This window comes from Notolepis coatsorum, assembly GCF_963971535.1.
Source record: "Notolepis coatsorum genome assembly, chromosome: 13".
Classification (NCBI taxonomy): Eukaryota; Metazoa; Chordata; class Actinopteri; order Aulopiformes; family Paralepididae; genus Notolepis; species Notolepis coatsorum.
The window spans coordinates 29,917,797-29,942,718 of record NC_140177.1 but is presented as its reverse complement, the minus strand read 5'-3'; the positions used below and the strand labels follow the sequence as shown (position 1 = coordinate 29,942,718).

General features: G+C 48.5%; 1 protein-coding gene across 1 annotated transcript in view; it reads left to right on the top strand.

Moving 5' to 3' along the window:
* Nucleotides 1-23,007: 23,007 nt before the first annotated feature.
* LOC311239309 (receptor-type tyrosine-protein phosphatase mu-like) overlaps nucleotides 23,008-24,922 on the top strand; it is a gene marked incomplete at its 5' end in the record, with an annotated part of 199,428 nt that continues 197,513 nt past the window's right edge. Inside the window, 1 exon segment of the mRNA XM_084327615.1 lies at nucleotides 23,008-23,080. Coding sequence (XP_084183741.1) covers nucleotides 23,008-23,080 — 73 coding nt within the window.

Below are 24,922 nucleotides of genomic sequence, written 5' to 3'. Positions count from 1 at the left end.
CCGCTCGCCAAATCTCTCAACCGAAGTACAGCCACTAGATGTCTCCACTCCCGAGTCACAGAGGGAGAAACCGCACTCCTGCAACACGTAGAGCGGTTATGGACCTTGGAACAAATGCCCTTTAAGAACGGAAAGAAAGACATTCGCTCTAAAGATGACATTTACGCCATTCACCTCCTCGAGACAGGGACCAAGAGAGTCCCGGTCAACGGCGTGTTGAGATACGCCACGCCACTCCTGCGGCGAGAAGGAATGCCTACTTTCCACGCCAAGACAGACGCCACAGAACGGTACCTGCTGAACACGGAGCGGCGCTTAGCCAAGAACCCCGCCCAAGAGAGTGTATACCGCGCTGAGATTGAGAAGCTCATCACAGCGGGACACGTCACAAAGATGGACATTAAAGAGGCTGACCAGACCACTGAATCGTGGTACGTGCCTCACCACAAGGTCCATCACAACGGTAAAGACCGCATAGTATTTAACTGCAGCTACCAGATCGGATCCCAAAATCTGAATAAAGAGTTACTGCCCGGTCCCACACTCTGCCCCTCCCTACTCGGCGTTCTACTCCGCTTCCGCCAGGAAAAGGTGGCCATCAGCGGGGACATTAAAGGAATGTTCCTGCAGGTGAGATTAGTAGAGGAGGACAAGCCCCTGTTACGGTTCCTATGGAGAGAGAAGCCAGGAGATGAGCACCCAGCCATCTACCAATGGGAAGTCCTCCCCTTCGGAACGACGTGCAGCCCCTGCTGTGCTACATTTGCACTACAGAAACATGTAGCAGAGGACCCAGCAGCGGACGAAGAGGTCCGACACAGCGTAAAGAACAGCTTCTACGTAGACAACTGTCTACAAAGCCTTTCAACCCAGGAAGAAGCCGAGGCTCTCCTGATTAAACTCCGCGCCTCATTGATCAAAGGCGGCTTTGATCTCAGGCAGTGGGCCAGCAGCGATCCGCAAGTACTGCGCAGCCTCTCCTCCGAGGACAAGGCAGCCAGCAGCGAGACCTGGATGGCTACAATACCGGGAGAAGCCCAGGAGATGACCCTGGGATTGGTGTGGCGATTCAAAACAGATTCGCTTCACTACAGACACAAGCCCCTGACTACGGAGCAGGGAAGGCCGGCGGCGGCGCCGACCACCAGACGGAGTGTGTACACAACACTCGCCCGACAATATGACCCGCTAGGATGTATTCTACCGTACACCACCAGGGCAAAAATGATTGTACGAGCATTGTGGGACAAGGACCAGGGCTGGGACGACCCCATTCCCGCACACCTTGCATCCACCTGGAGAGAGTGGGAGATGGAGCTCCACTCACTCCCAGGCGTTAATATGCGCCGAAGCTACTTCCCACCCACGGTGAGGCCAGAGACATGTAAAATGGACTTACACGTCTTCAGTGACGCCTCAGAGGTCGCATACGGATCAGTAGCCTACTTGCGGGCCCAAGAAGAGGGGGGAGAGATCTACACAGCATTTGTCCTCGCCCGCTCGAGAATAGCCCCACGCAAGCAACAATCTATCCCACGCCTAGAGCTCTGCGCAGCCCTAGCCGGAGCGCACCTAGCCACGCTCATCCAACGTGAGCTCACCATACCGGTGTCTAGAACAATCCTGTGGTCAGATTCCACGACAGTACTCGCCTGGATCAAATCGGACTCATGCAAGTACAAAGTCTTCGTGGGAGTCAGAGTCACCGAGATTCAAGACTTAACCGAAGAGTTAACCGGAGAAACAGAGTGGCGATACGTTGATACAAAACAGAACCCAGCTGACGTCATCACCCGGGGAATGCCCCTAGATGACCTCACCCGTCGCAATGTCTACAGTGACGGCCCAGCATTCCTAAAGCTCCCGGAAGGAGAGTGGCCCACGCCTATCCCGAGGGAAGCCAGTCAGGAGGAGGCTGAGAATAAGAAGCCTGTGTTCTGTGGATTGAGCACTGTTATCTCCGCAGACCCCAACACACTCCTGATGGGGCGGCTAGATCCCGCGTTACCCCAGACAATGTACCGGCCTGAAGAAGCGAACGGCCGACGAATGTGGAGGTACAGCCAAGTATTAGCCGACAAGTTTTGGAGCAGTTTCCTACTGCACTACCTACCGTCTCTACAGACCCGCCAGAAGTGGGTAAAAGAGAGAGACAATTTGACAGAAGGAACGGTCGTCATGATTATTGATCAATCACTGCCCAGAGCTATGTGGCCGGCCGGCCGCGTAAGCAAAGTGATCACCGGTGCCGACGGCAAGGTCCGAGCAGCTGAAGTGCTTGTCCAGGGTCGCACTTACACCCGTCCCGTGGCGAGGCTCATAGAACTGCCCCGACTCCCAGACACAATCGATGATGACCATGACCCTATAACCCTATGACTTTGTGAAGTTGACTGACCCCTACAGCAAACCCTTATGTGTAAATAGACAACGCGATTAATCTGTCTCTGCTTAACTGATTAGGTCTGGGACCAATCAGGGGGTGGCTGTTGTGAAGGGCCAGATTAAACCGAATATATATATTTATTTGTATATATGTATTTGGTTGTATTTGTATATTCTCTAATATTCCCTGATATCCCTTGTATATTCCTTGTACAATATGCATTGAATATCCATTCTAGCCTACTGAACATCCCATAATAGTCTCCATTCGACTATTGGTTGAGACCTTGGTGCCAGGCTGCCATACCCCCCAGACCCAGTTCAAACGTACCGCTCAACATGTACGAACAAGTCCTAGTTCCGCGTAGGAATCTGGCTACCGCACCACTAACGGTACTATTTGTTCATAGTGCGTATATATACTGCGCTACTAAAGTAGGACTTCCTTTTCAGTCCAGTTTCTTACCCTCCAATAGAGTGACAGACGTAAAGCCTCCCCGCGACGCCACGTGTGGGAGTAAGGCCAAGTTCGGCCTACCATCGGTATTGAGACATCGTGTATATTAATATTTGAATAGTCATATTTGGCACTATATCGTCGAGTTGGACGTAGTCTATTAAGCTAATAATAGTCTGTTAATATATAGTGCTTCGTGCGGTGAGAATACTACCGTAGTCAGTACCCCATCGTTTCGGGCAGAGAACTGGCTGCTTATCCAGGATGGTCGACCCCATGTGAGATTGCATCTGAGGAGCCCCAGAGCCGACGAGCGAGTGGACCTGCATACCGGATTATTCTACCGACGACAGCCCGCCTTCCCAGGCACGGATTATGCTTTGTATACAGTGATTATTCCATGGATAAAGACCCCTGACACTGCCGTGTGTTGGAACCCCCCCCCCTGGAGAGGACGCAAGGTGAGGAGACGCTCTGCAAGACGAGGTCGCTTCACGTCTCTCCCCCGTGGACCGGAGAGAGCCGGCTCACAGAGAGTCCAACTGCTTTCATCCGTGGTCCAAGGATCGCTGGCGCACCGAGCTGCACAACTGTGGGTTCACCCAGGATACCCTTGGCCGGACGAGGCAGCCAGACTCTACCCCCCCCCCCCCCCTCCTACTCCTGTTGTTTTACAAGCGACCGGATTAACCCCCCTAGTGTATCCAGTCTTATAATCATTAAAGTATCATTGCTGTTATTCCTTAACTATTCCAGGTCGTATATTTACCGCCTGCGCCATCAGAGATTGGACATTCTCTATTGATATACCGACGAATACTCTTTGCCATAAAAGTGCATACTATTTCAATTCATAAATGTAATTAAGTGATTAAGTGCTTGCTCTACACACCATTGCTGTGTAGTAATAAATACATACTTCGACTTCGTACATTTGTGTTGGATCCGTTTCATCTACGTGAGAGTGTTTATCATAATATATTTATGCCGAGTACTGGGTGGCCGAATATAAAGTACAAAGGTAGTGGTAGTAAGTATCATATCTAGTAATACAGTCAGGGAATTGTACCCCTCAGTTACAGTAATCATATATTTTGTTTGTCTTTCATAAAGACACAAGCACTATACTGCAGTCTATCACAGGGGTTAGGAGGAAATGACCATTGCATAGTCTATTTTGGTAACAAGTATATTGTGTTTGACCGCATTATTTGATAATGACTGTAATGTTGTATTTGAAAAGTGCACCAATAATTAAACTTCAATGATGAACATATCCACTGTTCAACTTCTGACACTATGATACACTTTTGCAGGACATATAATCTAATTTGGTTCAGTTGTTCACTTAATTGTTTGAAATATCTAATGTTTTGGTGCTGTTATAAGCTTTTGCATATACTATTCTCTGATTTGACACTGGTATTTAAATTGTGCATGCTATATTGCATTTTGAACCCAAAATTAGGAGTATAGCATTCTGTGTTAAGAGTTTTGCACATTGAAACTCTGATGTGCAAAATACATCAAAGCAGTCGTAAAAAACTGTAAAGGTATTTTGCATTCATAAAAAAAACAGCGCCGGTGAAAACCAGCGTAGCGTCGGTGACAGTCGGCGACTTCCCAAAGACTGCAAATCAATCTAATATTGAGCTTTCCAACGTTGAAGGTGCACAGGGATAATCCCAGAGGAACCCGATGACAAAACCATTGTTGTCTGGCAATGTGGACGAGGAGCCGTTTAATAAGGATTTGTGTGATCGCGCCAGGGGACTATCTGTGCACCCCGAGATGACTGGCACTTATTGACAAACACTGTGAGACTGGCCACTTATACCAATTACTACCCGCCTGTTATTTCACTCATCTTCACACAATGTCATAGATTTGGGCCTTTTATTCTCGGGGACAACATATGGAATGGAGAGATTTGCTATGGGACACAATAGTTCCTTCATTGGTTGGTGGTGGTGTTGGTGGTCGTGGGATTGGTGTTGGTGGTGATGGTAGTAATGGTGGTGATGGTGGTGATGTGTCGGTGAGGGTAGTAGTAGTAGTGGTGGTAGTGGTGATGGTGGTAGTGGTGGTGGCAGTGATGGTATTGGTGGTGATTGTAGTGGTGGTGGTGGTAGTGGTGGCGGTGATAGTGGTGGTGGTGGTGGTAGTGATGATGGTGGTGTTGGTGATAGTGATGATGGTGGTGTTGGTGATAGTGATAATGGTGGTGATGATGGTAGTGGTGGTGATGGTAGTGATGGTGGTGGTGTTGCTGGTGGTGGTGATGGTGGAGGTGGAGAGCACTCCTTGAGATTAAATGTTCATCAACTTTTCTTTTCTTTTTTATCTACTTTTTCTCCCCATTTTTTCTATTTTTCTCCCATCCCAATTTCGTATTATCCAATTCTTCCCTCCCCTGTCTCGAACGTTGCTAGACCATGCCTCCCACTGGTCGGCTGCAATGTGGACGAAGCCTTGCATCACGTGTCCCCTCCGGTACACGAGGAGGCAGTCGTCGCATCTTTTCACCTGTACAGCGCAACCTCTCAGTGGCGAGGAGTAACGTGTGGGAGGCTCACGCTGCCCCCGATACTTCCTGATTCTGCTGTACAGGCGCACCAACCGACCTGTAGGAGTCGCTGTCCACAACGTCCGATCCCCACCCACCGGCTTTCCCACCCCCTAATACTGCCAATTGTATTAGTATGAACGACCAGCCAAGCTGGAAGCAACGCCGAGAGCTGGGCTCGAACCCAGCATCTCCTGCGTTAGTGGCGAGTGCCTTGCCCACTGCGCCACTTAGCCACTGTTCATCAACTTTTCAATGCAAGCTGCTTCTCAGTAATCAGCAACAGTGATTCACTGAATTAGAATGCCACTGTCATATATCCACGGCCATATGTTCATTTTATGCTATTTGCTGTGAAGCACTTTGAGCTGCAATCCATGTATGAAAGGTGCTATATAAATAAAGTTATTATTATTATTAATATTATTATATATATCCACTGTCATATAGCTACTGTCATATATCCACTGTCATATATCCACTGTCATATATCCACTGTCATGTATCCACTGTCATATATCCACTGCCATGTATCCAGGGCCGCCTGGGAGAAATGCGAGGCCCTGTGCGAGATTTAACGCGAGGCCCCCCCCCCCCCCCCCCAAAGGTAAAAAAAAAAAAAAAAAAAAAAAAATATATATATATATATATATATATATATATATTTTTTTTTTTTTTTTTTTTTTTTATATATACAGTCAACATATTCTTAAATAATAGCGCTGCCCGAGGCGGGGCATGATACAGTCAACATATAGCAAAAGAGAGAGCGAAAGAGAGCTCCCGTTCTACAGTCAATATACAGTGTACAGAGAGAGAGAGAGAGAACATGTGTTTGTCATGTGTGTGTGTGTTAGAGAGAGACTAGAGCATGTATGACAGATTCAAAAGGACAAAGATCAAAAGAGAGAGAGAGAGAGAGACACATTGGAAAGAAATTGAAATGCTATTTGGCCCTAAACAGAGAGTACACAGTGGCAGAATACCTGAGCACTGTGACCTTGAGCACAGCCTAGCCATCGAGAAAGGCCGCCATAGGCAGACTGTGTGTGTTAGAAAGAGAGAGAGAGAGAGAGAGAACATGTGTGTTTGTCATGTGTGTGTGTGTTAGAGACTAGAGCATGTATGACAGATTCAAAAGGACAAAGATCAACACTTAAATCCAACAAGAAGAGCAGGGTATACCAGAGAAACCAAAGCAAGGAGCCAATGGCCGACATCAGCTAAATAGGCTAGCCAGGTACTCTGTGACACCAGGCCACACACAGCTTTGGCCAATGGCCCAACGCTACACAAGCTACACAAGCTACACAAGCTACACCATTCACACACAGCACATGTCGTATCTCCAAATGTTGTGAAGTAGCATATGTTTTGCCTGGAAAAAAACATCGTTATTAACAAAACATTCGGGAGGGGAAGGAAGTAAGAGTGGGGTAATGTCATGACATTTTCATTAATCTTAGTTACCTGGCTGCACGAGGGCGCAGGGCGAAAGGCCGCAACACAGGTCTCCACGTTGACGAAAGGCCTCAGCGCGCCTCCCTCCACCTTCGCTCCCCACCCCTCCCTCCTGGTATAGTACGGGGGGCCACGGCTCCGGCCGAGGAGACTGGGTGTGGGGAGGACGTGGTGGGCCGACAGCCAGCCAGCCAGCCCACACATGGCGTCTGGCTAACAGTTAGCTCAATCAGGCACGTGGCCTCACCACCAGGCACACACCGTTAGCGTTAGCTACTAGTAGTATTAGCTCGTCGACCAGTTTGGCTCCAGATAGAGAAAGACAGATCCACGGCGGGTATATAATCATATGTTGACTCACGGTCACTCACCATAACGCAGTATCAACGTGGAAGGAAACTTTCTTGGCCCCACGGTGTAATTTCTTCTTCTTCTTCTTCGAGTACTTTCCGGCAGACTGGACACCTTTCGGCATATTGCTTCTTTTGAAAAGACATCTACTCGCCTCGCCGCGCTCCTCTGGATAGATTAGCTAACGTGATAATGACCGACCTCTTTCTTCGTCTTGGCTATTGGGCATAACTAAGCATAGTCAAAAGCTGCACGCGCGAAAATGTCAAACGCAGCCGACTCACGCTGCCGCCGTCTACACTGTCTACACATGATGTAAGAAAAACCACTCCCTTCGTTGAAACCAATGCTGCTGCAGAACCCCAGAGGCTGAGCTCCAATAGTGAGTATGTCTGCAGCTGCAGGACTGCAGACCCAGGAACAAGTCAGACACATTCTACAAACGTGTCTAATGTGAAATATATAAGCATATAAGCAAAACTAGATTTTAGGTCTGTGATGAAAAAGGGCCTCGCGGGAAGGGGGGCCTCGCAAAAAAAAAAAAAAAAAAATAATAATAATAAAAAAAAAATTAATAAAAAATATTTTTTTTTTTTTTTTTTTTTTTTTTTTTTGCGAGGCCCCCCTTCCCGCGAGGCCCTGTGCGACCGCACTGCTCGCACACCCCCTGAGGCGGCCCTGCATGTATCCACTGTCATATATCCACTGCCATGTATCCACTGCCATGTATCCACTGTCATGTATCCACTGTGTCATAAAGTGTAGTCTTCTGATCCCGCCATGGCGTCAATTTTGTAAACAGTGTTTTTTCTTTCCCCCCCCCCTCCCCCCCTTATCCAATCAGTGTAATGTTATTGCTTTGTTGCATCTTGCTCTCTAATACTGAAAAATCAAGCTCCCTAAAGGTTACAGGGTACAAATGTGCAGCAGCCCGAGATAATTCATATTCTAATCTCTACGTGGGTCTCGTTGACTGTGGCATGTTTTTCCATCCCCACACACAGAGCCAGACACAATATGGCCCCGTCTCCTAAGAGAAAACAATTTACGCTTACCCCACTCTTTCATATATTTTCCGTAATAATGATATCATTATATGTTTGCAAAGCTATCTTTACACACTGTGTGTGTGTGTGTGTGTGTGTGTGTGTGTGTGTGTGTGTGTGTGTGTGTGTGTGTGCGCGTGTCCGTGTGCATGTGCGTGTGCGTGTGTGTGTGTGTTTGTTTGTGTGTTTAAATCATAAGGCTATCATCCATATGCCCAATTAGAGAGTGTCACACATTCACTAATTCCCATGACAACCTTTTGGTGAGAAGTGTGTATATGCGTTCCTGGCAACCTGTTGTTACGGTCAAAATGATGCCTAAATACCACAGAGTGATGTGTGAGGGAGGCTTTACAACCGCAGAGCTGCCGTTTGGAGCTGCTGTTTGGAGCTGCTGTCTGGAGCTGCTGTCTGGAGCTGCTGTCTGGAGCTGCTGTTTGGAGCTGCTGTTTGCACTTAGAAAAGAAGCCCTGTCGTCTCCTCCTTGACAACGAGAGAGAGAGGGGGGGTCATTTGAGACTAAAAGTGGAAGCCCATGTCAACCTCGCTACATTTTAATTAGTGATGGCGAATCTGCGGCTACATGTGTGTTTATGCAATCTATAATAATCAGGGGCCGACATTGGCTGACATTGCCGGTTTGTTCCCCCGTCTCTGTGTCGCCGCGAAGAGAACGCTGACACTGTTTGCGCTTGCTTGCCTGTCTCCGATATATAGACTCATTCCAAAACAAATGTTTGCATAAAAAAAAAAAAAAAAAAAAAAAAAGCCAAAGCATCATTAGTGATTCTTCAAAACTGGTCTTATTTTGCCATGTCAACTGATAAATATTCCAACGAACGTCACCTTTGAAGGGATCAATGCACATATTTGATCAGAGAGGAGGACGAGAGCTCTTGATCAAATTTGCAATCCTCAAACCAACATTACAATGGAAAGGCACAAGTTTAACACAAGATGCCAAATCCAAGGTGAGACAATTGAATCATACGTTACTGATTTAAGGATCAAAGCTAAGAGCTGCGGTTTTGGAATACTGCGAGACGACCTCACCAGAGATAGACTTGTATGTGGCATAAGTGACGATGGTCTGAGAAAAGTATTGCTGCATGATAGTGAACTGACTCTAACTAAGGCCATATCAGTGTGTCGAATACATGAGCTATCTGACCAGCACACAAAGACACTATCTGCAGTACTAAATGTCCACTAAAGTTGATAGCGTGCAACACAGAGTCTCAAGGAAACAGAGATTTGAGACAAGACAGAAACCACAGTCAGAAAATAACACGCAGATCACAAATTGCAACAATTGTGGGCGCAGCCATGCAGCTAAGAGGGAGGTTTGCCCTGCATATGGTCAACAATGTCACACATGCAAGAAATGGAACCACTACAAAAACAGTTGCAGATTAATACAGCAACGCTCTGGCACACAGAGGCAAAGGAGATCCGTCAACCAACTAGAACCAGAACGAGCCACAAGTGGTAGCGATGAAGAATCATTCTATGTGGACGGAATAACACTGGAGAATGTTGACACAATAAACGGTAATGCAAAAGGGAAAAGTGAAGCATTTACCACTGTTCATGTAAATGAAAGTCGATACAGGAGCAAGGTGCAATGTCATATCATATATGATGCATTCAAACATGTGGAGAAAGGAGAAGAAATCGACCGTTCAAAAATCACCAACTTGATTGCATATGGAGGAGATCAGATCAACACTGTGGGTTCAGTAACACTATCATGTCACCTAGCAGGCCAGCCATATGCACTGCAGTTCTACATTGTGGAGAGAAACGTCCAGCCACTGCTAGGCTTACCAGCATGCTTACGCATGGAACTAGTAATACTAAACAAGGAGGTTCACCAACTCAGTGTGAATGACAATGCTAACCTGCCCCATCAGATCTTTACAGACTATGCTGATCTTTTCCAGGACAAACTTGGCAAGCTACTAGTCAAATACTCCATGAAACTAGATCCAGATGTACAGCCCATCGTCCGTCCAGCACGCCGTATTCCGTTGGCCATGCAGGACAGAGTCAAGGCGGAGCTTGACAGGATGAAGGACCTAGTCGTCATCGTTCCCGTCTCGGAGCCAACGGAATGGGTGTCATCCATGGTGGCCACAAATAAAAAGCAAACTGATGACATAAGAATCTGCATCGACCCCAGAGATCTCAACAAAGCATTAAAACGTCCCCACCATCCTATGCGTACTGTTGAGGAGGTCGCATCACAAATGACAAATGCAACAGTGTTCTCAGTCCTAGACGCCAAAAGCTCTTTTTGGCAAATCTCGTTGGACAGTAAGTCATCACTGCTGACCACTTTCAGCACACCTGCTGCTACAGATTCCTCCGGATGCCATTCGGAATAAATGCAGCCAGCGAGGTGTTCCAGCGCTCAATGGAGCAGATATTTGCAGGATACCCCTGTGCCATCATCGTCGACGACATCCTTGTCGGAGGCCGAGATGTAGCACAGCACGACAGAAACCTGGTGAAGATACTGAACCGCGCACGTCAGGTGAATCTGAGACTCAACCCCCTCAAGTGCAAGTTTCGACTGGCTGAGGTCTCCTATGTCGGTCACGTGTTCACCAGTGATGGCCTAAAAGCGGACCTGTAGCTAAGGGGCTACACAACCCTGACTGTATTTAAATGTTTAGATTAAACCACTACTAGAGATATTAGTTAGCCAGACAATATAGTTACACAAAATGGCGGACACTCCATTAACTGCGAGGGGACAGTGAAACCGAGTTAAACAATCACTTTAATAGGGATAGAAAGCATACATAGAATATGAACACAGATCTCCTGTTATTACTTTAATATCAATGCCACAATGTCCGCGGTAACGATAGTTCCTATACTATGGGTACCCGACCGTTGGAGCTCTGAATGGAGTGAGACGGAGACGAAGCGAAGCAGTACAGGGAAAAGCAAGATGGTAGATGGAGACGGTACTTCTCTCTGGAGCTCCGACTCCAGAGAAACTGCAGACTGGTGGGATAATCCTGTCGTCGCTGGGAAAGAGGGTCTCGTACGGACTGGTCCTTGTATTCCTAGCGCCCGATGGCAGGATTAATAGCTATTAGTCCAAAGCCCGTTGGCATGGATGATAGCTAGTTAGCTCCGTTTGTACTTAAAGCTAACCCGCAGGAAGTCTTCAATGAGTAGTTATGTCCAGAACGTCGCTGGGTTCAACTATAAGCCTCTCCACGTTACTTCGCTTACACAAGTCACTATACTGTGCCAATAATGGCTCGACAATATTATGGTTGTATCTAATTAGACGTTCGGCTCTCTATAACGATACGTTGCCTTGCCGTCCTGTTTACAACTGCTCCAAACGTCACTTCTCTCTCACTCCGTGTTACCTGTGGACTGAGCCTGTTCACCCACACAGATCAATGCGCTCTCTCTGGGCTTGTCTGGGCATGTTCTGAAACATGTCTAGAGGGGCGCGCTCGCTGGCGCCTACGGCGTTAAGAATGGGACATATACAAAAGGCGAATGATAAATACTGACACGTAAAATAGATGACGTGAAGATATATATCTTATATATATAAACAATATATAAGTTATACAAAATAATAAACGCAGACTTTCAGTGTTAATCTGGACCTTCAGAACAGCCGCCCCCTAATTAGTCCGAACCTAATTAGCAAATAAAAATTGGGGCACAGATTAATATTAAGGGTCAAGTCAACTTCTCCATAATGGGCTGTGGGGAGTTGGAAGTAATCTATAAAGTCAGTGGGTTATCGTCGTCGTCAGGGGGGTCAGGGAACGCAGGAAGCTCTATCAACTTAGCTACTGGTCTGGTATAAGTCCGCCCTTGGACGATGACTTCTGCCGCTCTGACCTTCCCATCCGAACCATTGATCACTCTGCTCACACGGCCGGCTGGCCACGTAGCTCGGGGTAGTGACTGGTCTATGATCATCACGACGGTCCCCACGGTCAGGTTGTCCCTGTCTTTCACCCATTTCTGACTGGCTTGAAGGGAGGGTAAGTAGTGTAGGAGGAAGCGGGCCCAAAACTGGTCGGCCAGTACTTGGCTGTGTCTCCACATTCTCCGTCCGTTCATCTCGTCCTGTCTGTACACCGTCTGAGGAAGGGCAGGGTTGGGTAGTCAAGAGGTAGTTTGGGGTGATGGGGTCGATGTCAGCTACGTCGCTTGAAACGTAGCCGAGGGGCTTGGAGTTCAGAACTCCCTCAATCTCTGTGAGGACCGTAGCCAGGACTTCATCGCCCACGGTCTGGGCTCCAAGTACGGTGTACATAGCAGTCTTTATTGATCGGACCTCTCTCTCCCACATTCCCCCGGGCATTCGGAGGATTGAACTGGAAGGTGACCTGAGCTGGAGCGAGGCGAGTCTTGAGTTCTTCACCCATGTTCAGAAAGCTCGCTCTCAGTTCCGTGTCTCCTCCTCGGAAGTTTGTCCCTTGGTCTGACAATAGCACTGATGGGGTCCCTCTCCTCGCTTGGAACCTCCGGAATGACATGAGGAACGAGTCTGTACTCATCGACTGGAGGAGCTCAATGTGAACAGCTCGGGTGGTCATGCATTTATACACGATGCCCCACCTCTTCTCTGTTCCTCTTCCTCTCTTGACGTTGAATGGGCCGAAGCAGTCCACGCCCGTGGAATGGAAGGCCCGCTCGCCGAGTCGGAGGCGGCAGGAAGGCAGGTCTGCCATCTTCGGGATAATAGGCTGTGCCCTCCACTTGCGACAGGTCGGGCAAGTTCGTTGGAATCGGCGTACAGCTTCTCTCCCTTGGAGTATCCAGAAGCGCCATCGGATCTCCGCAAAGACTCGCTCGGCCCCCGCGTGGCACACCACCTCGTCGTATTTCTGAATGATCAGATCTGTTATCCTGTGTCGGCTGCTTAGGACGATGGGATGCTTAACATCCTCGGCTAAGTCCGGGGCCCGTCTCAACCGACCACCCACCCTGATGAGGCCCTGGGCGTCGATCTCTGGGGCTAAGGTGAGGAGTCGATTGTCTGAGGGGACTGGCTTTGCCCTTATCAGACACTCTATTTCCTCTGGGAAAGAGTCTCTCTGCGCTCTCTGCAGCATAAGAAGTTCCGCTTCCTTGTATGCAGGTGCATCGAGGTCTGTGGTGGGGGGAAGCTCCGGGTGGTGCCATAGGAATGTCCTTTTGTGGGCACTCTCCAGAGTTTGACAGTCGTCTAGGTAAGGGCCCGTTGGAGCCGGGGCTTGACTCAGCCCGCAGAACATGGACCCTTTTATTTCTGACTCGTCTTGGTTCGCCTCACGCGGTGTGGAGATAGGCCACTTCTCCGGGAGCTTGAGGAATTCTGGGCCGTCACTGTATGAGTTAGGACGGGTGAGGTTGGCTAGGGACATCCCCCGTGTGATGACATCCGCCGGGTTCTGCTTGGTGTCAACATATCTCCAACATGCCGCTCCTACCAGGTCTTGGATTTCGGTTACTCGGACTCCGACGAAAACTTTGTACCGACAGGAGGCGGACTGGATCCAGGTGATCACGGTCATGGAGTCTGACCATAGGATGATCTCACGCACCGGTATGGTGAGTTCACTTTGCACCATTTTTGCAAGTTGCGCGCCTACCAGAGCTGCGCAGAGCTCTAGTCGCGGGATCGACTGCTGCTTGCGAGGAGCTATCCTCGAGCGGGCCAGGAAGAAGGCTACGTGGACTTCTCCTCCCTCTTCTCGAGCTCTCAGGTAGGCCACTGATCCGTACGCCACTTCAGAGGCGTCGCTGAAGATGTGCAGGTCTATCTGACACGTCTCCAGCCGCACTGTAGGGGGGAAGTAACTCCGCGGGATGGCCACCTCGCGGAGTAAGACAAGTTCATCCTCCCACTCTCTCCATGTGGTGGCTAGGTGCTCGGGTATGGGGTCGTCCCAGCCCTGCTCCTTGGCCCACAGTTCTCTCACCAGCATCTTCGCCCGGGTGGTGTAGGGGAGGATACACCCCATTGGGTCGTACTGGCTGGCGAGTGTTCGGTACACACTCCGCCGAGTGGTCAGTCTAGTCGTGGACGTCTCCTGATCCGTCCTCAGAGGTGTGTGTCGGTAGTGAAGCGAGTTCGTCTTGAAGCGCCAGACGAGGCCCAGAGTCATCTCTTCAAGTCAAGTCAAGTCAAGAGTTTTATTTGTCACGGCATACGGATATACAATGAAATGCGGGTGGTCTTGCCCGCAACGATGTGCAATTGGTACAACATATAATAGAATCCAATACAAAACATTTTTGCAATAAAATTGTGCAATAACAGGTAGCAGGTAACAATAGATTTGTGCAATAACGGGTAACAGTTAACAGTTAACTTGCGCTTCGCCTGGGGTGTGCGCCATCCAGGTCTCGCTGCTCACGGCCTTAGTCTCTGGAGGGAGGTGCCGGAGAACTTGAGGGTCGCTACTGGCCCACTGTCGGAGGTCGAATCCACCTTTGGCTAACGAAGCCCGTAGCTTCAGTAGGATGCTCTCTGCTTCTTCTGGCGTGGATACGCTCTGTAGACAGTTGTCCACGTAGAAACTTCGTTCAACGCTGTGTCGGACATCACCGTCGGCTCCGGGGTCTTCGGCCACGTGCTTCTGTAACGCGAACGTGGCGCAGCACGGGCTGCAGGTGGTGCCGAAGGGGAGTACCTCCCATTGGTATATCGAGGGTTGTTCGTCATCGAGCCTCTCCCTCCACAGAAACCTCAGTAAAGGCTTGTCTTCCTCCATCAGTCGAACTTGTAGGAACATTCCCTTGATGTCGCCGCTGATGGCCACTTTGTCCTGACGAAAGCGTATCAGGACGCCGAGGAGGGAGGGTCCGAGTGTCGGGCCGGGCAGGAGTAGGTTATTCAGATTCTGCTGTCCAATCTGATAACTGCAATTGAACACGATGCGGTTCTTTCCGTTGTGGGTGACCTTGTGGTGGGGCACGTACCAGGACTCTGTCGTCCCTTCTGCCTCGTGGTCATCGATGTTCTTTATGTGGCCGGCCGTTACCAGCTTCTCGATCTCGGTGCGATAGATCGTTGCTTGTGGGGGATCCTTGGCGAGGCGTCGCTCAGTGCTCTGTAGGTAGTGGTGCGTCGCTCCCTTAGGCACATGCAGAGTGGGCATCCCTTCCCGCCTCAAGAGTGGGGTTGTGTATCTTAGCACTCCGTCGACCCTCGTAGTGTTCTGCTCTAGTAGAGCGATGGCATACTTGTCCTCCTTGGACCTAACCATCTTGCGTTCGTTCTTGAATGGCAGTGCGTCTAGTGTCCATAGCCTCTCAACGTGCTGTAGGATAGTGTTGTCTGTGTCGCTTGCCTTGGTGTAAAGGCAGCGTGTGGACGTTGGTTGGCTGGAAGGCCCGGAGAGGGGGCCCTGGAGCGTCCACCCCAGTCGGGTCTTAACCGCGGCTGGGCATCCTCTGGGTCCGATGTGGACCGCATCAGTTGGGACAATGAGGTCCGCGTGGTCGGAGCCAATGAGTAGGGTCGGCGTAGCGCCGCTGATAAGCGGTATGGGCAATTGGCGTAGGTGGTCGTACTTTTCCCTCAGCTGTGGGATGGGGTAATCGTAGCGTGACAAACCTATGTCGTAGCTCGTGAATGCCTTGCTGATGGCGTACCGCTTCTCAGGCTGGTCGATCGCTGCAATGGTGAACGAGACGTTTTCACCTTTGATTGTCTTTAAGTCTCGACGAATGGTACGGAGGGTCATGGTCTCCTCTGGGCCCCGCAGGTCCAACTGGGTCGCGGCGGAGGCGAGGAGGAGTGTCTTCTCCGACCCGTCATCGAGGACGGCGTAGGTGTCGAGTACCTTGTCCCCATGACTGAGGAGTACTCGTACCACCTTGAGGAGCACCCTGGAGCTCCCACTTTTCGCGGGGTCGATGTAGAGTACTTCTGCTCTCGAGTTGCTTTGTGGAGCTGGGTTTCGCTTGTTGCTCTCGTGCAGTGCTTCGAGGTGAGCGCCGTCACACTTGCCACACTTCTTCTTAAGGCGGCATTCTGCTGCCATGTGGCCGCGCACGCAGCGGAAGCAGCGGCGGTTAGCTTTAATCCACTGACTTACTTCGACGGTGGTCAGTTTCTTGGCGGGGGGGTTGTGACTCTTCTGTCATGACACCGACTCGGCCTGGTGCATCACTGTGATGGGCCTGCTTTGGTCTTTAGCCCTCCTCGGTCCCTCTTTAGAGTTCGAGCCACCCCATGCGAAGGTGTCGATTCTTAGGCTGCTAACCTCCCTAGCTAGGAAGTCAGCAAGATCCAGCAGTGACTGTTCTGGGGCATTCGGGTCACGGTAGTTTCTTTGCCGCCGAAAACGTTCTTGGCGGAATGGGGGGAGCTTCTCTAATATGCGCTCCACGTTGGAGTTGGCGTACAGCTCGTGCATCCCCTTCTCTCGTTGGGAACCGAGCATCCCCACTAGGGACTGTACTTTGACGGATAGGTCGTCCAGGGCTCGGTTGTCTCTAGCCGGGGGGAGACGTTCGATCTCACGTATCTCCTGAATGACATAGTCCCATGTACGTCCGTAACGTCCGTCGAGGGCCGACAGGGCGTCAGAATAGGGAGTTTGTGAATTGGAGTAGGCCAGCGCAATGTTGTGAGCTCTAGTTACCTTGAGATGCTTAAGGAGAATGGCGTACTTGTATGACTCGTCCTGTTCTCCTGACATGATTGTCTCTAGGCACATACGCAGCTCGGTATACTGCGCTCGGTCTTCTCTTGTGAAGTCTGGGAATGTGGGTGTCCCAATGTAGGGTGCCATGGATGGCTGTGACACTGACGCACGTGGGGGGAGAGGCATCCGCGGCGAGTCTCCCTGTGCGTTGGGTCGTTGGTTCGTGCTGGGCGGGAACCAGGGGCTGGGTTGCCAGGCACTAGTCCTCAGTGCCGTCGGGTGCTCGAACTCCCCACTGGGACGTGTTGGGGGTTCATGACGCAGCGTGTCGGGACTGAGACCGGGGGGGGGGGCGCTGTGCCTTCTGGTCTGATATGGAGTAGTGCGGGTGGGCCCTCTGTCCTCCCTCATCCTCAGTCAGGCTTTGTAGTCGCTCGGCTAGCTGTTCTGCAACGTAAGCAGGTTCTTCCCTTAGGCGGGTTCCCATGTAGCTTTGTCGGGGAGGGGAGGGTGCCCTCGACCCTTGGCGTGATGATCTCCGGGAGCTCCTGGTGGAAGAGTGGGGAGTCCCATTCTGGAGCGCTTGCGCCATCATTTGTGCCTGTAGACGGTCTCGCTGCATGGTTGTATCATGGCGTCAGCCTGGAGGCGACTCTCTTCCAGTCTGAGATGTGCGCGCTCACTCTCTCGTTGCGTCTGGAGGCGGTCACGCTCGACCCTGGAGGCGGTCACGCTCACTCTCTTGTTGCGCCTGGAGGCGGTCACGCTCACCCTGGAGGCAGTCACGCTCACTCTCTCGGTGCTCCTGGAGGCGATCCCTTTCCGCCGAAGCGGTTATCGTGGCGATCAGGACTTGCGCTAGCCTCTGGTCGGCTTCGCGTGGGGAGGACGCTGATGGTGGTGATTTGGAGCTGGCCGGGCTTGGCGTTGACCTGGTCTTCTCACGCGCTCCGAGGTCCACCTCGGGGGCGCGGTACTCTGTGGGTATAGTCAAGTCATGCCCCGCTTGTCCCCCCTGTAAGCTAAGTTAGTTTCACTTAAACTAGCTTGGGTCTCTACATCTGGGGTTGACAGGTCGATAAGGTTGGGCATGCTTGAGCTACCAATGTTATCCTTGCTTAGCGTCCTCGTGGATAAGCTAGGAGGTAAATCTACAGCGTAGCCCTCCAAGTGGTGAGGGGGCTGACGCTGGCGCCTAGGGCGCTCTAATGGGGGAGAGCTGATTGGAGAGTGTCCGCCGCTGGCCATATTATCACTAATATTATTACTGATACCATCCGGCTCGAAGGACCAATTGTAGCTAAGGGGCTACACAACCCTGACTGTATTTAAATGTTTAGATTAAACCACTACTAGAGATATTAGTTAGCCAGACAATATAGTTATACAAAATGGCGGACACTCCATTAACTGCGAGGGGACAGTGAAACCGAGTTAAACAATCACTTTAATAGGGATAGAAAGCATACATAGAATATGAACACAGATCTCCTGTTATTACTTTAATATCAATGCCACAATGTCCGCGGTAACGATAGTTCCTATACTACGGGTACCCGACCGTTGGAGCTCTGAATGGAGTGAGACGGAGACGAAGCGAAGCAGTACAGGGAAAAGCAAGATGGTAGATGGAGACGGTACTTCTCTCTGGAGCTCCGACTCCAGAGAAACTGCAGACTGGTGGGATAATCCTGTCGTCGCTGGGAAAGAGGGTCTCGTACGGACTGGTCCTTGTATTCCTAGCGCCCGCTGGCAGGATTAATAGCTATTAGTCCAAAGCCTGTTGGCATGGATGATAGCTAGTTAGCTCCGTTTGTACTTAAAGCTAACCCGCAGGAAGTCTTCAATGAGTAGTTATGTCCAGAACGTCGCTGGGTTCAACTATAAGTCTCTCCACGTTACTTCGCTTACACAAGTCACTATACTGTGCCAATAATGGCTCGACAATATTATGGTTGTATCTAATTAGCCGTTCGGCTCTCTATAACGATACGTTGCCTTGCCGTCCTGTTTACAACTGCTCCAAACGTCACTTCTCTCTCACTCCGTGTTACCTGTGGACTGAGCCTGTTCACCCACACAGATCAATGCGCTCTCTCTGGGCTTGTCTGGGCATGTTCTGAAACATGTCTAGAGGGGCGCGCTCGCTGGCGCCTACGGCGTTAAGAATGGGACATATACAAAAGGCGAATGATAAATACTGACACGTAAAACAGATGACGTGAAGATATATATCTTATATATATAAACAATATATAAGTTATACAAAATAATAAACGCAGACTTTCAGTGTTAATCTGGACCTTCAGAACAGGACCCATCCAAGACCAAAGCCATCGCCGAACTGCCAATCCCTGAGGACGTCACAGCACTCCAGCGCTTTCTCGGCATGGTCAACTACCTCGGGAAATTTATCCCAGGCTTCAGCGAACTTTCAGCTCTGCTGAAACAACTCACACATAGGGATACAGTGTGGTGCTGGCTAAAGCAGCACCAGGATGCATATATGTATATTGACATTTTTTGTTTTGTTTACACTTGTTTTACGTACTTGACTTTCTATTTTATACTTATTATACTATTTTACACTATCTTGTTATTTTATCTAGCACACTCTCAGGAGCAAAACAGAAAGAAGCATTTCATGCAAAAGTATTCTGTATTTCTGTATGACAAGTTTGACAACTAATAAAGAAACTTGAACTATACAGTGTACAGAGTGGGTGTTTAAACAGGTTTATATACAATCAACTGTCCTATGCCTTAGTTACATTTCTATGCCTGACTGATACTCTTCAGATTCACAACTCCCCCACACCTCCCTAAATAAATCAGGGATGCTTTTATCAAAAGCACCTTACAGTAGCCTGACTGCATACATATTGTATTACTACAGTAAGTATGGGTACCCCGTTGTAGGAATCAAACCCCTGTCCTTCGGCGGTATTCAGTGGTGCAGTCGTAATATGGGAACTGGTAACACGCCACGCCACGTGCACAGAACAGATTTCTTTTTTTTTTTTTTTAATAGAGAAGCTGAAAAAGGTAGCAGGATGTAGCCTTCAATATATAAAGAAATTATATTGTCAACAGATATGGTTGAAAAACAAACAATGTTTTAAATGTAATAGTAGTTACAATTTCTTTAATTGAATCAACTTAAACTAGAAAAGTAAATACAAACTAAATTAACAATGAAAGTTACATTGTTAATTTAGTTTGTATTTACTTTTAGTTTAAGTTAATTCAATTAAAGAAATTGTTTTACACACAAACACAAAAGCAAACTTAAAATAATCAGACAACTTGTGTTTACTTGAAGTTTGTGTGTGCATGACTCCTAGTGCACAGCAAGGGAGGTTTGGTGATGAACCGTGTGGGGCGCTCACACCGACTCGCGCGCAGTTATACACACACACACACACACACACACACACACACACGCACACGCACACACACACACACACACACAAGCGCATATACGCAAGTGCAATCTTTCTATCATACACGCTCTTCTTGCTCTCTATTTGTGTGAATGTGCGCGCGCGAGAGACCTGTCTCAAACCCTGCCCCTTTTCTTGATCCTCCAATCACAGTTTGTACGAGGAAGTCAGAGGTAAGCGACAGCTGTGATTGGAGGATCAAGAAAAGAGGGCAGGGTTTTGAGACAGGTCCAAGCGCAGCACGGCAGACGCTTGATTCAATCATAAGCAGGTAGACCCCCATCACGAATTCCGAGTCACATTAGTATTCACCTCCACTGCCGTCACACAGAATGAAGGGGGAGATGCATTCAGATAGCCAACACCCAGACACCTAGTCTACCTGCGCTTTTTGTTATGTAAAACGGTGGCCGCCGGCCGGGTACTTATTCACAACGAATGGATACAGCGCATTTTTGTGTGAGCGTACACGCGAGTACACATCCGTGCGCGATCGCGCGTACTTAGTTCTGCCTCAGTGATCTAATAACACGGCGTGTAACCGCGTGTGTGCACGACTGCACCCCTGGCGGTATTACTGTAAAGGAACACTCCACCCCCCCCCCCCCCCCAAAAAAGCGTATATATTATTAACTATCTTGTACAAATCTATTTGGTTTGAGAGTTATTGAGCTAACATGTGTGATGATATATATATGATTCCAGGAAGTAACAAATACTTCTCGGTGATACTATAAAGATTAAATAAATATCAAAGTTCCATGTGTGAGATTATCAGTGTTGTGTTTTTGGTGGAGTGTTCCTTTAATGACATGTTACCCATTGAGCTACTGTATATGTGTTTGTTCCAGGGACCCTTATCCGTTATTGCAGTTTGATGTGATTTAATACTGAATACATACAGTAACTATAGCATAGAGGCCCCTAAGGTTCAGGGGGCCCGTTTCAACATCCAATATGGGGCCCACGTCTTATTCTAACAACCCCCTCCAGAAATGAACATTTACATGAGAATGTAGCAGGCCATAGACATTAGTTCCTGGGTACTAGGTGGTGATTATCAAATTGTGGGGTGCAAGCAAATGAGAGAGAGAGAGAGAGAGAGAGAGAGAGAGAGAGAGAGAGAGAGAGAGAGAGAGAGAGAGAGAGAGAGAGAGAGAGCGAGAGAGCCTGAGAGATACATTTACTGCTTACTCTTACGCCCTAAAATCTTAATGCATAATGCTACAGTGACATGGCATGTCATAAATCAAATGAAACAGCAAATGATGAGGTTCATGTATTGTATTCTATACCTCACCCAGAATCACAATAGGAAGCCAATGAAAGTAGAATGTTTTTGACAAATTTGCGGGAAGCTACTGTAGCCACTGTGCCAAACGTGTGAACGACACTGTTAGACCGTGGAGATTTCCATGACTGGGTTTATGTCAGAAACAAGGTTTCTGCTACAAAATGAAAGACATTGTCAGTGAACATCTCTCCAGGGTATAGGTTTGCTTTGTCAATCCGGGGCCCTACTAGCTGAGGCCCCCTATGAACTGGAGTAAGACAATGAGGAGGGATGATCACAATCCCAAGAATTAAAAAGTGTCACACGCTTCCTACCAACACGGTAGTGCTATGAACACAGCTGATTGGCCACAGCTGTCTGTCATTAATGATAATCACATGTGATTACAATCACCTGCTGCATCACTGGGTCACAAGTATCTTGTGTTTTACAATGAATTCGTTAATGAATGGATTGTGATAACTCCTGGTGAACATATAGTCTAAAAGGGGAAATTAACCCTTTCACTACTACATTACCATAATGGTTAACCCTTTCACTGTGACGATACAGAAGGTTAACCCTTTCACTGCCACACGACAAAGGGTTAACCATTTCACAACCACACTACAGAAGGTTAACCCATTCAAGGCATTTTTGCCGGGGGCCCGGGGACCCCCTGGAACTCCCTCAAGGACCCCCCGGGGATCTCCGGACCCACCTTTGGAAACCCCTGGGCTGACATAATGGTGCTCGAATGGGTAATAAATAATATGTCATGAGGTACGACTGGGTGTCCGGCCTTGTGTGAACATGATGGATGAGAAATTCAACCGAGTAATAAATAGAAGAGGAATGTAAAAAAAAAATAAAAAAAAAAAAAAATATCCTTTGCCTTAGTTACATTTCTCTGCCTAACTTATACTCTTCACACTCCCACTAAAGCCCCCACATCTCCCTGAATACATTCCCACAGTTCCTACAGAGAGGTGGGAGGAGGAGGGACAGAGCATCCGTTCCGGTCGACTCCTATGGGCTTGTGTGCTCCACCATCGGCCTGTGCCCGCATACGCCCTCTACCGGAGAGAGCGGGGGAGCGCAGGCAGAGCGCAGGCAGAGCTGGACCACTCGCTCCCCGCGTAATTCAGGGACCAGTGGACTCACACAGATTCCTCCTCCAAGTCTAGAAGTCGGCAAGGAGCAGCGGAGACAGTCTTTTTTACTCTGACCCAAAAAAGCACACGCAGGGAGGGGAGGGCATGGTATCCTACAGTATCTAGATAGAACCCGCGCGTCTCAAAGTAGGTACAGTAGAATTCAAGTTGATCGGAGAGTTGCTGTTAACCCCCGCGTTTGGGGTTAACGCCGGACGAGCCCCAGTCTCGACAAGTCGACATGGATAAAGTTATCAATTGCCTGTTTGCTGCGATAACCCTGCTGGTATCCGTTCGGGGGGAAGCCTTTAAAGGTAAGAGTGAGCTAAAAAATATATATATTTTATGTCACACGCAACTATCGAATCCCAGTTCGTTGTCATGTGTTTCCAACTCAGCTCCCGGAGTCCCGGGGATCTCACGGTGTTGCGCGCCGGGTACCAGGTGCGCCAGGCAGGCGCCGCAAATGCGCGCTGGAGGTACCAGGTGTGCCAGGCGCACTGTTTGTTTGTGTCATCGCTCATCGGTTCTTAATATGTCACACTTTGAAAAGAAGTTGACGTACGTTTGCCTTAGTGGCGTAACCTAACTTAATCGTTATAAGTTGTCTAATGTGATTATTAACCCAGGGACTCACTTACTTACCAACGTGTCCCCGTCGGCTGTGTGCGTATTTGTGTTGTTCTGAAGTCCGCCTGAACTGAAGTTCGGGTGTATTATGTATATTATGGGTGCAGCAGCATCTAACGTTATTTAGTACGCTGTGGTGATAAAGTTGCCTCATTTACATACGCTTACCGAGCATATTGTGTTGATGATGCACAAGAGACAAGAGTGCTTTCCTATAATAACCCCCCCCCCCCCTTCAACCCAATAGACAAAATGAACCACTACTATATATCCCATTTTACAATGGATGACACTTCAAACCTACACTTTCGTCTGAGTTCAACATCTGTTGCATTGGAATTATGCCTAGTTTAATCTAACAAAACGCCTCTATTGTTGTGCTTCTGTTGCAGTGCTTCTGTGCTATATGTTCTTTTCTGTGAAGCGAAATATTGAAAAGTTATCACTCCGTCTTTTATTGTATTCTGAGTGGGAATTTGTATGCACTGCAATTTGCCAAGATAATGTGATGCAATGGAAATTAACACTAACAGGCATGTCAGTCGACTAAGGTATATTCACTTTTACTCCAAATAGGATTGATTGATTGATTGATTGATTGATTGATTGATTGATTGATTGATGCTTTAAGCTTGTTGCTGAAAACTATCCATTATAGATGGTACAGTAGCCCATGCATACTTTAATAAATTATGAATTATATTGGGAGTAGGCTACTGGAAGATAATCAGGTGGCAGTTCGTTTTTATAATAGTTAAATGATTGGACTTTTATTTTGTAGAATTGCATCTATGGCCCATTGCAATGGCCATAGACTGTGAATAGCCATAGACTGTGAATGGCTATTGATTCTGAATGCCATAAATGGCCATAGACTGTGAATGCCATAGACTGTGAATGCCATAGACTGTGAATGCCATAGACTGTGAATGCCATAGACTGTGAATGTCATAGACTGTGAATGCCATAGACTGTGAATGCCATAGACTGTGAATGCCATAGACTGTGAATGGCCACAGACTGTGAATGCCATAGACTGTGAATGCCATAGACTGTGAATGCCACAGACTGTGAATGGCCACAGACTGTGAATGCCATAGACTGTGAATGCCATAGACTGTGAATGCCATAGACTGTGAATGGCCACAGACTGTGAATGCCATAGACTGTGAATGCCATAGACTGTGAATGCCATAGACTGTGAATGGCCACAGACTGTGAATGGCCATAGACTGTGAATGCCATAGACTGTGAATGCCATAGACTGTGAATGCCATAGACTGTGAATGGCCACAGACTGTGAATGCCATAGACTGTGAATGCCATAGACTGTGAATGCCACAGACTGTGAATGCCACAGACTGTGAATGGCCACAGACTGTGAATGCCATAGATTGTCCGAGGGGCTTTTAAAGGGTTTCATTCAATTCCTATGAATGAATGAATGAATGAAAACTTTATTTAACAGATTGCAGAATGGGTACAATACAGTACGGCTCAATACATACAATTGTTAAGGGGATGCA